The sequence below is a fragment of the Lepidochelys olivacea genome (genome assembly GCF_965140295.1).
Source record: "Lepidochelys olivacea isolate rLepOli2 genome assembly, chromosome: 3".
NCBI lineage: Eukaryota > Metazoa > Chordata > Testudines > Cheloniidae > Lepidochelys > Lepidochelys olivacea.
In genome coordinates this window covers 16742805-16756871 of record NC_140413.1, presented here as the reverse complement: position 1 = coordinate 16756871, position 14067 = coordinate 16742805, and the positions used below count along the sequence as shown (strand labels likewise).

Sequence of the window (14067 nt, the reverse complement as noted above, 5' to 3'; positions counted from 1 at the left end):
CCAAAATGCAGCCACCTCTGGGGTGACACAACAGCTATTTAGCTAATTGTTCAGGGCAAGAAGTGAAGAAGAAAAGTTTGAAATTGAAGGAGAAATTTAGGCAGGAACCATGAAACCAACCTTGTTGGAATATGGTCAGAATGCTGGTAACTCTTACCACTATCATGAACTCTGATATAACAAATCTCTATTTGTAGGGCCACAATCTGCAGGTCGCAGTCAGTCCTTAGTTAGGCTAAACATCCATGGACATGAGTAAGGACTGATTAAGAGCTGCAGAATCGTTTCATTGCCAAATGGAAGCCCACTTTCTGGATTTGGCTGTCAGTAGGTTGCACTGTGCAAAATGCAGTGTTGGTCATACTGAAATTATTCGGGGGGGAAGGCGGAGAGGAATCCCAGGTTCCCTAGAAAAGCCTACCACAAGGCTCTTCCAGAACTTCCTCAACTCATTTCCTTACTTAACTATTTTAAAAGGGGAAATTGTATTTTCCCTTGTACCCAGCCCAGGATCTACAACATACACTTTTCAGTCCCTTGTCTGAAAATCAACCGATACAGTGAGAACTGTTTATAGTGCAGCTGTGGAATGACAATATGATAAAAGCACCACGTCTTCTATAGTCTGGGTGTAACAACTCATCTCAAACAGGCTATTAGCTGAACTTCTCTCTTAAATGTTGCCTTTCCTTCAAGGATTCTGTTCCTTGGATTGGATAAAGTTGATAAACAGGAAGAGGGAAATCAAGCGATTTCAAGATAGCCTTACAAATGCATAGCATGGGTACTCATGAGACCCTCACTTTCCATGAAGAAAAAGAGTCATTCATATGAATGTGCACAGAAAATAAATAAAAAGGGTTATGAATCCGGCCAATGTGAACTCATAGTTTTAATTGAAATGAATATTCTCTATATTTTCTTCTTCTATTTGCCCTGCTCTAATGTTGATACTCCAGATAGGGTGAAAAATCACATGGTATGTAGGTTAGAGGGAAAAAGAAATACCAAAATAAATCTGCCACTGTATTTTAACTAATTTGCAAAGGAAGAAGTTGAGAAGAAAATGATTGTCAGCATGTTTCCATACACCTGTCCATCTGCTGTCACAACTCCAGGTGGGTTTCGTTCATTTCTGTTGGCTCTCTATTTCCAGATATCGTATACAGCCTACAGGAAGGAAAAATATAGTCATATTGCCTGAAATAACCTGGCTTTATAAATGATTAAGGTTCCATTCCTGCAGATCATCTTATTCATCACCAAACATACAGAAATTCTCAAGTCCTCACTAAGGCTAGAGCAGCCCTTCTGCAGGTGTAAAAGCTGGGAGAGACTGTAAAAAACCTTCCTCCCATGTGGAACCCCAGCACAAAAGCTAGACACACACTCAGTCCTTACACTCCCCGAGCCCTTCCACATGAAAGGGCCAAAACCAATATATGGACTAGCCTGGGGGGTTATAGCGGAGTGGTACTGTGGCAGAGGGAGACAACCTCCATTAATTCTGGTTGATAAGATGGTTCTTGTTTCCACGTAAAATGTAAAGACAGTTGTAGACTAGGGATGCATTCTAAGGCCTGGTCTCCATGGAAAAGTTATATCGGGATAGCTGTGTAGGTCAGGGGTGTAAAAACCACACCCTGACTCATGGGCAGCGGCTATCAAAGACAGGGGAAGGCTCAGCCTATCCAAACTGCCTGCATGGTCTCACCCACACTCTGCCCCCAAGTCCCCTCCTGCTTCCCACCACTGGAACAGATCAGGGGGCCATAGTCCTCCCACTTTTTGAAAGTGGATGGACTTGGCCCATCCACTTTTTGCCAGGGCAGACCCCACCCTCTTTCTCTCCTCGCTCTCCCCCCTGCCCGAGACCCCAACCCCCAGCCAGGCCAGCATGGAGCACGGTCAGCTATAGGGAGCCGCAGCGGACCCTCCACCTGCCTGAGGTGTGGGGTAGGGGGCTGAGAGCAGCCCCCAACCCATGTCCCCACCCCCTGGGCTCCCCGGCCGCCTGGGACAAGACAAGGGTCTGAAACTCCACGCTGGCTCCCCACAACTGCCCACGTGGCTCTCCCTGGCCCAGGTCTGGCCAGATGGGGGGGCCTCAGAGCTGCAGCCTGGCCACGGTAAGAGCCACGCAGGTGGCTGAAAGGAGCTGCGAAGTTGCGGACTCTCCATCTGCCCCGGGTGGGCGGGCAGCCCAGGGGGTGGGGACTGCTCGGGCCCCCCGCACCGCGGGCAGGTAGTGGATCTGCCGCCATGGCTTCCCACAGCTGCCTGCCTGGCTCTAATCATGGCCAGGCTGCAGCTCCGATGCCCCCCTCAGCTGGAGCTGGGTCGGAAAGAGCTGTGTGGGCAGCTGTGGGGATCCTGGGTCCCTCCACCTACTCTGGGCAGGGGCCTGGGACAAGGGCAGGGGGCTGCCTTTGCCGCCACCTCGGGCAGAGCCCCTCCCCCCCCCACACTTTTGGGAGGGCTCTGGTGCCCTTGCTCTGGACTGGTGCTAGTGGGGGCGGTCTGCAGCCAGGACTCCGGGCGGCTGGAGCCGGTGTTCGCGCCGCCCGCCTGCCAGGTGCTCCGGGGCTCGGGGGACAAAGGAAGCTGTGGAACCTTGGGATATTTAAACCTAGGCTGGACAACAGGCAGGAAAATGCACTATAGGGTGCAGTTCTGTAATTGGTAAGGGAATGGGTGATGAATAGGATCTGGTCTGTAATTCTATAATTCTGTGAAAAATTCTATTTTGTACTTCCGCACCAGAGGATGCTGTTGGAATCTGAAATGCTGATGCTTAAATCTCCCAGCATTGCTAGGCCCTCAACACCATTCTCCACAGGTTTGGTGATGAACAACAAATTGATATTCTTTGTCAATAAAGAAAATAAAATGCACAGATGGTGCCAACACTTTAGCATCCCATACAGCTAAGAGGCCAAATTCTGCCCTGGATACGCCCTATGCATCCCCAGGACACTGCAGGCTTGTAAGGGCTGGTTTTGCCTCAATTATATCACTAAAACAAATAGCTTAGAAAGATTCTTTTATTAATTCGGCACTTCTGTGACTAACACCTGCATTTAGGGATCGATCCTGGAAGGTGCTGAGCACACGCTGCTCCCACTGACTTCACTGGGAATCAGTTCCTTTCGGGGTTGAGTGCTTACATTAGCTAGGATGGTAAGAGTATGTGTCTGATTCAAAGCCCATTGAAGTGAACGGGGATCTTTCCATTCATTTCCATGCTTTTTGAATCAGGACCTACACAAACTATTTCTGTGCTTCAGATGATAAGCTGATCACCAGTTACACCCAAGAAGAAATTGTCCCTCATTTTATACTACAGATGTGGTACAGCTAAGTGTATTAGTAGGGGAGTGGTGAAACCTTCCTGTGTAGTGTCTAGCACTGGCCACTATGTGAAAAAAAGTAACTAGGCCAGATGGACCATTTCTGTATTGCAGGATTGCAATGCTTAGGCTCTGTAAAGATTTTAGAGTAAGGAAATGAGTATCCAGAAATCAAAATGTTTTTGGGCTGCCCACTTTTTTCCAAAATTTACCTGGATTTCTTCAAGGAGCTCTTCTTCTGCAATGAGCGGCAACAGGAAAATTTACAATCAATGACCTGGTAAATAATTGGGTTGTACATAGCTGCCGATTTTGCAAGCAAGGTTGGGATGACTGAAACTTGAATGGGCACTGAATCTGGCTGTCCAAAAGCTGACCACACGGATACCACGGCATATGGGATCCAGGCAATTAGAAATCCTGCACAGATCAACATTGCCACCTTGTGAGAATAAAAAGAAAGGAGAGAAATCAGTTACCTAATTGAATGGTCTTTTATTGATGCACTGCACTGCACAGTACTCATCTTTCCCAGTGTTGCAGGCAATGCAAGGGTGCATGCAACAGAAAGGAAAAATGACCCCCATGTCAGATAAGGTCTGCAGTATGCACCAATGCTGTAATTCATTTCACTTTTCCTTATCTATCTCCAGCTGTACTTTTGCTTGACATTTATAGAACAAATAGGTATTCCGTTGGCCCAAATCTTTCCTTGAGGTCATTAGGCCAGACCAAAAGTGAAGAAACTGAACAAAAAGCCAATGAAATATGATTCTTTGAAGTTAAATTAAATGAGTATTTACTACATATATATATATATATATATATACACACAGAGAGAACAAAGAGGGGATGATGTTTAAAAAAGGGATATTTATATTTATATATCTTTTATATATTATATTATTATATATATTATAATATTATAATATATATATATATATCCTTTATAAAAACAAAAGTCACTTTGTTCTTGGGAATTTAACACCAAGAGAAATTATTTGAAATGTCAAAGTCCTAGATAACATTAAAGTGATCTGGGATCATTTAAAAATTTGTGCTGCTTAAGCCACAGATTTGGTGCTTATCTGAAATACTTTTTACTTTTACAGCCTCTTTCTCCCAACTGCTTTCCAAATACACATTCACTGAGCCTCACAACACCCCTGAGAAGTAGTAAGTATTATTTTGTCTCTATTTCATAAATGGCAAACCGAGGTCAAGCGAGACTGAGCCCCAAAATTTCAAACTGGGGTGTGTAAGGCTTGAAGTCAATGGGAGCTGGCTAGTGCTCAGCACCTGTCAATATAAAATTACTTATTGAAAGACCTAAAAAGGGATTTAGGTGCCCAACTCTGTACATCCAAGTCTGAAAATTTTGACCTAAGTGACTTGCCAAATCGGCAAATGAGCAAATCAGTGGCAAAGACATGAACAGAATCCTGGTCTCCTGGAGCCCAGCCTTATGGTGAAAGCTCAAGGCCATTCTTCCTACCACTCATTTGAACCCCTCTGCAATCACACTACAAACCTTGTAAGACCAAGGACTCTAGAGAGATTTCCAGGACTGGGTTGAAATATTTCCTGTTACTGTTTCAGAAAGAACACTAGGTTGCTATCCAAGTGTTGTGTGCATTGGAGGAGCTATAGTGTTCTCCTCTCCCTGTTCCCCATTGCCAGTCAGTGCAGTGAGGACAAAGGACTAGAGAGAGGAAAATAGATGGCAGCAGCCGGAGTCAACATAAGGATTCTTCCTCCCTTGCAGGCAGTACTGATGTTGTGTGACGGCATCACCAGCACCCTGGGAGCAGCTTGCAAAAGGTCATGGTGGAGGATTGGTTGTAATAGGAGGGTTAGAGTCCTAAGTCAGCCTCACCTCCTCCCTGTGCCCAGGCAGCTAATAAGAATCCTTCCCATCTTTCACTGAGAAAATGCAGACAATCTGATTACTTCGGAGGGTGAACTGGTGAGAAACTGAATGTGCACTTGTCACTTGCCAAACACATGCATTGACAGACCTGTAGGCATAGCCATAACTATTGTATTTCACTGGTACATTCCAAAATGACACTGCTGAGAATTTAACACTTCTACAGATTTTTTTTTTAACCAGCTCATAGCAGGGATCTCATTCTCTGTTAAATTCTGATGTTGTAGGAATAATTTCTGTAGAATCCTATTTAATTTCTGCAGAACCTCATTGGTTACATTCCTATTAAATCATAAAAGATTTTCATAAGAAGTCAGGAAAAGAAGATTTACATACAGTTTGTTCAAAAGTCAAAAAATATTCTAATTGAGCTAAAGTTTTGAGTCACTTATTTTACCTGAACAAGTGTGTCCACACCTATATGCAATATGATACAGCTTCCATATTGCATCACATGATATTGTATACTGAAGTCCATGTTTGACAGCACTACCATAATTCATAGAGTATTGCACAGCATCCTAATAGATAATAGTACATGAATAGTCATTTGGGAGAAGTAATTAGTAGGATTACAATACATATCTTCAGTGAATGCTCTGTTCTCAAGCCAGCTAAAGCCTTTCAGACATTGTGTTATTCTCAACCTCTGTTCCATGTGTTGATATTCTTAGTGGATATGATTTCAATATTCTTGAAGAAGTAAATTACATAAAGATTGTAAACCTTCCCCCCCCCTTTTTTTTTTGCGCCGTCTAACATTCATGAGCCAAAAAGGGAAACTCAAATTCAACCCCCTTTGAAATTTTGAAGGTGGATCATGGGATTTCACTCCCCAGACCCAAACCTGCCCCAACATTTTGGGTTCCAGTTAGGATCTGGAACTGGATGGGACATGGCTTCCAGTGTACTGATTCAGATCTGACAGAAATTGCACATGAACGTCTGCCCTTCCAGATGGCAGAAATCTCATAACAGCTGATTTCATATTTCTGTAATATTGGATCAAAATGTTCCAGATTTAGAATCAAGACCTTTGCACAGAAGGGGCTATAGAAGTGCAAAATATGATTGTGAAAGCAGCACTGTAGGTACTCGGTATCTCTGAAAATAAGGCCACCAGAATTTGGGGTTCTTTCTACTGTCAAGGCAGCAGCAGCTAACTAACCAAAACTATTTCCATGGCTGTATTATCCTGACTGATTATGCTGCAGGTGGTCTGTCATAAATATAAAGGGAAGGGTAAACACTTTAAATCCCTCCTGGCCAGAGGAAAAACCCTTTCACCTGTAAAGGGTTAAGAAGCTAAGACAACCTCGCTGGCACCTGATCAAAATGACCAATGAGGAGACAAGATACTTTCAAAGCTGGGGGAGGGAGGGAAACAAAGGGTTCTCTCTGTCTGTGTGTTGTCTTTTGCTGGGACCAGAGCAGGAATGCAAGTCAGAACTCCTGTAAAAAATCAGTGAGCAATCTAATTAGATATGCGTTAGATTCTGTTTTGTTTAAATAGCTGATAAAATAAGTTGTGCTGAATGGAATGTATATTTTTTGTGTGTCTTTTTGTAACTTAAGGTTTTGCCTAGAGGGATTCTCTATATTTTGAATCAGATTACCCTGTAAGGTATTTACCATCCTGATTTTACAGAGGTGATTCTTTTACTTTTTTCTTCAATTACAATTCTTCTTTTAAGAACCTGATTATTTTTTCATTGTTCTTAAGATCCAAGGGTTTGGGTCTGTGTTCACCTATGCAAATTGGTGAGGATTTTTTATCAAGCCTTCCCCAGGAAAGGGGGTGTAGGGCTTGGGGGGATTTTGGAGGGAAAGACGTTTCCAAGCGGGCTCTTTCCCTGTTATATTTGTGAGACGCTTGGTGGTGGCAGTAATAAAGTCCAGAGACAAAAGGTAAAATAGTTTGTACCTTGGGCAAGTTTTAACCTAAGCTGGTAAAAATAAGCTTAGGGGGGTTTTCATGCAGGTCCCCACATCTGTACCCTAGAGTTCAGAGTGGCGAAGTCAGAGTTCAGACTTGACATAGTCTGAATTCCCAATGATGTTTTGGCTTTGGATACTATGTAGAAACATGTTTATTAGAAGGAATTTTTAAAATATATTAGGAATAAAAAGAATCTTGACAATAGCATTGGCCCGTTACTAGATGGAAACGGTAGAATTATCAATAGTAATGCAAAAAAGGCAGAAGTGTTCAATAAATGTTTCTATTTTGTATTTGGAGGAAAACAGATTATATAGTCTCATCATATGGTGATGATAACACTCTTTCCATTCCACTAGTATCTCTGGAGGATATTAAACAGAAGCTACAAAAGTTAGACATTTTTAAATCAGCAGGTCCAGATAACCACATCCAATAGTTTTAAAATAGCTGACTGAGGAGTTTGCTGTACTGTTAATGTTGATTTACAGTAAGTCTTGGAGCATTAGGGAAGTTCCAGAAGACTGGAAGAAAGCTAACGTAAATGGGATGACTCAGGAAATTATAGGCCTGTCAGCCTGACATCAGTCCAGGGCAAGATAATGGAGTGATTGATATGGGACTCAGTTAATAAAGAAAAAAAGGAGGGTAATGTAATTAATGTAAATCAGCATGGGTTTGTGGAAAACATATCCTGTCAAAAAGAAAAGGAGTACTTGTGGCACCTTAGAGACTAATAAATTTATTTGAGCATAAGCTTTCGTGAGCTACAGCTCACTTCATCGGATGCATTCAGTGGAAAATACATCTTTTTATGATGAGATTAAAAGTTTGGTTGATAAAAGTAATACTGTTGACATAACATACTTAGACTTCTGTATGGCATTTGACTTGGTATGCACAACGTTTTAATTAGAAAACTAGAATGTTATAAAATTAACATGGAACACATTAAATGAATTAAAAGCTGGCTAACTGATAGATCTGAAAATGTGATTATGTAAATGGGGAATGATCATCAAGTGAATGTGTTTCTAGTGGCATCCACAGGGATCAGGTTTTAGCCCTACACTATTTAACATTTTAATCAACGACCTAGAAGAAAACATAAAACCATCATTGATAAAGTTTCAGATGAAAAAAAAATTGGAGAAGTGGTAAATAATGAAGAGGACAGGTCACTGATTGAGAGCAATCTGGATCTCTTGGTAAACTGGGCACAAGTAAACAGTATGTGTTTTAATACAGCTAAATGTAAATGTATACATGTAGGAACAAAGAATGTGGGCCATACTTACAAGATATGGGATTCTATCCTGGGAAGCAGTGACTCTGAAACAGATGTGAGGATCATGGTGGATAATCAGCTGAACATGAGTAGAGCCCTGAGCAGATGCAAAATTTGTATCCACATCGAATCCATGATCCGCAAAAATGATCCACGGGTACTGGTGGATATAAAGCGGATAGCTGCAGGTTTGCAAAGCTTTCGATATAAAATTTGGATCCGCATCCATCCACCGTCCATAAAAATGGTCCGTGGATATCCACATCTGCATCCATGGATGTGAATATCTGTGGATATAAAGCAGTTATCTGCAGATTTGCTGGGCTCTAAACATGAGCTCCTAGTGTGTTGTTGTGGCCAAAAGCGTTAATGCAAGTCTGTAATGCATAAACAGGGGAATCTCGCGTATGAGTAGATATGTTATTTTACCTCTATATTTGGCATTGGTGCAATTGTGAGTGGAATACTGTGTCCAGTTCTAGTGTCTACAATTCAAGAAGGATGTTAATAAACTGGAGAGGATTCAGAGAAGAGCTGTATGAATGATTAAGGGTTTGGAAAACAAGCCTTATAGGGATAGATTCAAGGAGCTCAATCTATTTAGCTTAACCAAAAGAAGGATAAGGGGTGACTTGATTACAGTCTGTAAGTATCTACAGGGGGGACAAATATTTAATAATGAACTCTTCAGCCTAGCAGAGAAAGATATAACACAATCCAACATCTGAAAGATGAAGGTAGATAAATTCAGCTGGAAATAAGGCGTGCATTTTTAACGGTGAGGGTAATTAATGCCTGGAACAATTTCCCAAGGGTCGCGGTGGATTCTCCATCACTGACCATTTTTAAATCAAGATTGGATGTTTTTCTAAAACATCTGTTCTAGGAATTATTTTGGGGAAGTTCTTTGGCCTGTGTTATACAGAAGGTCAGACTAGGTGATTATAATGGCCCCTTCTTGCCTTAGACTCTGTGAATCTATAAATCTATTATATGCATTGCAACCACTTGTTAATTTCAGTTCATTTCCAAACATGGAAAGAAAATAAATGTGTATCCTACTAGTCAGTGTGTTACAAGTTTCCTCCCACCCCCATACCCGAGCCACAGAAGATGTGATTCTGTTTCTGGAAACTTTGGCTCTTTGTCTCAGGCTCTAGAGACTGATGCTTTTAGCGCTGGAGGTTCCCAGTTCATTCCTCCAGTGTCAGCCAAGCTTGTGGCTAACATGTTTGCCAAACAGAAAAAGGGTACAGTCGGATGGGGAACACACTACTATATTCCCAAGGTACTTGGAGGGTTTCTTAAAAAAAGAACTGCAAAAATAAGGCCGGGGTAACCAAAATTTGTGAAAACAGAGGCCATCTTGGCATTTTGTCTGGACTTTAATTTTTATAAAAAATTCATTGTGAATCTTTAATCATAAAGAAATCCACATGATCACCACATTTTCTTGTATGTGTATCTTCTTTGATAGAAGAATACAAATTGTCCATAGTTTTATTTTACCAGTAATAAAACCACAGTTTTCATCTATTTTATGACCCCCTTCACAGTGATACCTGAGTGCCTCAAAAACATTTTTAAATTTATCTTCATGACCACACCTGTGAGGTAGGGAAGTATTATTATCCCCATTTTATGGATGGGGAAACTGAGGCACAGATCAAACGATTGATCCAAGGTTACACAGCTTCAGACTGGACCCATCTCCAGGGTCTCATTCTAAGTGCCTTAGTCACAACTCCATCCTCCCCTTCCTTCAGCTGTGCCTTGCAGATACAGCGAGAATAAGGGCTGCAACTAACATCGCAGGCCACCACAATCTTTTGCTTTGACACATTAGAGCTTCACAAATATTCAGTACCAATTATAGAATCTATGGGTTCTTCCCACCTGGTTTTACGGTCTTACAGAGTTTGATAAAAATGTCTCTTACCTACCTTGGTCAATTTAATTTCCAGTACATGGCTGTTTTGAATCCTGGTGTCATAATGAGCAACTTCTTTGGCAGAAGACTTGACTTTTGCAATGATTTTAACATAGGAAAACACAATCACTGCAGTTGGGAGCAAGAGGCAGAAGAAAAGAATATTCAGAATAAATGCCTGTCCAGCCACTGAACCTTGAGCCAGCCACCAATCCAGAGTGCACGAGGTTCCAAATGGCTCAGGAGCATAGTTCCCCAAACCAGCAAATGGCACAGTAGCCCAGAATGTAGCATAGGCCCAAATTATTGCCAGGCAGATAAAGGCATGATGTCTCTTAAGCCAGGTTCCTGGAAGATAATTCAACAATTATAATGTCAGATTATATATATTTGGCTAAAAACAACTTGAAATTCTACACCTGCAATTAAGAGCTGGTCAGACCATTTACTGCAAACCAACTCTTTGTTGCATTTGTCACTATCATTTTTGTGAACCTTTCTTGGTTTAGCAGAGAAAGGGATAGAAAGATGCAATGGCTAGAAATTGAAACTAGACAAATTCAGACTGGAAATAAGATGTGTAATTTTTTTTACAGAGAGATTAGCTAACCATTGGAACAATGTACTTAGGGATGTCATGGATTCTACAACACTTGGGGTATGTCTACACTGCATCTGGGAGCATGCCTCCCAAGTATACAGACTCATGCTAGCCTACGCAGAGCGCGGATGTTGGAGCATGACAACACTGGCTTGGGCTAGCCACCCGGGCTCAGACCCAGGGGGTTGGGCAGGATTGGACTTAGGCAGCTAGCCCAAGCCACACCTTTGTAGCAATGTCCACACTGCTATTTTTAACATGCAAGCTCAAGCAAAGCCAGTGCAAATCTGTCTGCCTGGGCTGAGAGGGCACACTCCCAGATGCAGTGCAGACATGCCCGGAAGTCTTTAAATCAAGACTGGTTGTATTCCCAAAAGATATGTTAAAAAAAAACAACGAGGAGTCCGGTGGCACCTTAAAGACTAACAGATTTATTTGAGCATAAGCTTTTGTGGGTAAAGAACCCACTTCTTCAGATGCATGGAGTGAAAATTACAGAAACAGGCATAAATATATATTGACCCATGAAGAGAGGGAGTTACCTTACAAGTGGAGAACCAGTGTTGAAGGCCAATTTAGTCAGGGTGTATGTGGTACACTCCCAATAATTGATGTCCTAATTATGTGGTACACTCCCAATAATTGATGCCCTAATAAATCTGTTCATCTTTAAGGTGCCACCGAACTCCTCGTTTTTGCGGATACAGATGGCTAACCCTCTGATAAAAGATACATTCTAGCTCAACTAGAAGTTATAGGCTTGATGTAGAAACTACTTGGTGAAATGTTATGGCCTATGATATAGAGGGGTCAAAGCAGATGATCATAATGGTCCTTTTTGACCTTAAAATCTATGTTTCTCAGTTACTACTCTCAGTACCATGGATTATTACAACTAAAATAATTATAAAAATCTAAATTTACTAATTTACTCATTACTGTTCATATTATTTCTTCATTTCTCTTATTATAATTTTTACTTGGACTATGAAAATAGATCAATCAAAGTCGTCAGTTTTGTTCCTAACCCTGTTCACTTTTGCTTAGGCACCTTCAGTGCTGCAGTGTTTGGGTTTCAAACACAGCAAAACATTGTTTAATAACGGAAATTTTTAAAAGCGCATGAAAGCATTTCCTCTGACACTAGATTTTGTAAACTAAATTACTGTTTGGGCCTAACCTGACCTTTAGGAACTTTCCCACTGTTCTGAGGGATAGGTAGGGTGACCATACATCCTTTTTTAGCCAGGACAGTCCCTTTTTTAAGCCCTGTCCTGGCCATCCTAACTTTTTTGGCAAAAGTGGGCATTTGCTCTTGCTAACTTGATCAATTGGCAAGAGTAAACAGGACAAATGCCCACTTTTGTCAAAAAAGTGGGGTGCAATGCAGAGGAATGTGCAGGGGGAGCAGCAATGCCAGCCCCATGCAGCGGGCGGGGGGTAGGGGACTGGCAGGCAGGGCTCAGGAGATAACTCAGGCCAGCCCCAGGGGGAAGGGTGGGGACAGCTTGGGCCAGCCTCGCACAATGCCCCATTTTCCTTTTGGGAAATATGGTCACCCTAGGAATAGGGAACATGATTCTTATACAGTTCAGCTTAATGCTTCTAAACAAGTCTCCAGCGAGGATGGGGAGAGAAAATAGCTACATAGTGTCACTCAATGCAAATTTTCCTTCTTACCGTAAGTTAAATGACAAATTTTCAGGTATCTATCCAGGCTGACAGCTGTCATGGTGATAAGGCTCCCACAGCCAAAGAAGAAGCCGGCCCATCCATACCAACGACAGCCCAGCCAGCCAAACACCCATCGGTGAGAGAAGAAGGAAATAATACTAAATGGTTTTCCTACAACTACAAAGAGGGGAAACAGTGGGTCATTGGAAAAGTTGGTGCTGTCAAAATAATCTTTAAAACAAACAAACAAAAAACTACCTTTATTCAGAAGACAGGACACTGAGGGGAGATCAATGATAATATAGGCATCTTCAAACATAGGGTTGAGTGAGGTAATTGCCTTTTGTCCAGGAGTAAGGTCAAACTTGTCAAATTTGCAAATAGTTTCAGGTTGATTAAAATTGTATTTTTCAGTAAATAAACTATTCATCCAAACAATTTTGCCCTGTGCTAGTCACAGTATTACATAAGCAGAAAAAGGCTGAACTAATCACATTAATTATTTGTTGCAAAGTATTCACTCAATGTTCATTATAGGCCTTTTACACAAAGGCATAGGGAGATTGGTTTGGTCAAGGATCACACTCTATGTCTGGGAACAGGGACTAGAACTGGGAACAGAACCCAGAAGTCCTGATCATAAAATGCTTGCTGTTATCACAATCCTTAACATACTGTGAGTTGCACACGACAGGCATGCGCTATCCAGTAGATGGCATCAGAAATGAATGCATGTTTGCAAACATCACCAGCAAGCTGATACTTCACGATTAAATGAGTTGGATTCACAGGGCATAATTGACGTATGAGATTGGAGCTGTTTCTTGCCTATCTAGAATTGATTTGCTGCATTTCTAAGTGCTAGAGATGGAAAATACCTAATGTAGCATTCTAAGGGGGTTATCTTGACACTAGAGCAGACATTTTTATGCTAACACTCTTAGAAACAAGCAAATCCCACAGCAGAGACTTATTTGTATATCCACAGGCTGATCACTCAGCCAGAAAATATCATCTTGTACAGATTCTCAGACCCAATCATGCCATTTCCTGAAAAGCATAATGACAATGACTTTTCTGTAAGGTGTATTAACAAATGAGAGATAACAATACTGGGATCTAAGGAAGTTTGGAGCCACCTGTTCCTTTAAGCTATCATTTGTACCACACGGAGGACACCCTGTGGTTAGTTGGGTGAATATCAGGTGTGGATTTCGGGTGGATTTCCTCCCACTCCTGCAGTCCAAACCATTTTTTTCAAAAGGTGTGTACAGTTCTTCTCCCAGGTATGTACAACTCTCATGAATGTAATGAGATTTGCACAAGCATCAGATTAAAAAATAAAGTATCACCAA

The 14067-nt window shown here is 41.7% G+C and overlaps 1 protein-coding gene across 1 annotated transcript in view; it reads right to left on the bottom strand.

Annotated features, from left to right (window-relative positions):
• Positions 1-1106: 1106 nt before the first annotated feature.
• The window catches only part of OPN5 (opsin 5), a gene marked incomplete at its 3' end in the record, with an annotated part of 52407 nt that continues 39446 nt past the window's right edge, over positions 1107-14067 (bottom strand). The window contains exons 4-7 of the mRNA XM_084623383.1: positions 12719-12889; positions 10451-10785; positions 3563-3792; positions 1107-1170 (exon numbers count right to left, since the gene is read on the bottom strand). Of these exons, the coding sequence (XP_084479509.1) occupies positions 1107-1170; positions 3563-3792; positions 10451-10785; positions 12719-12889 (800 nt within the window). The remainder of the gene's footprint in view (positions 1171-3562; positions 3793-10450; positions 10786-12718; positions 12890-14067) is intronic.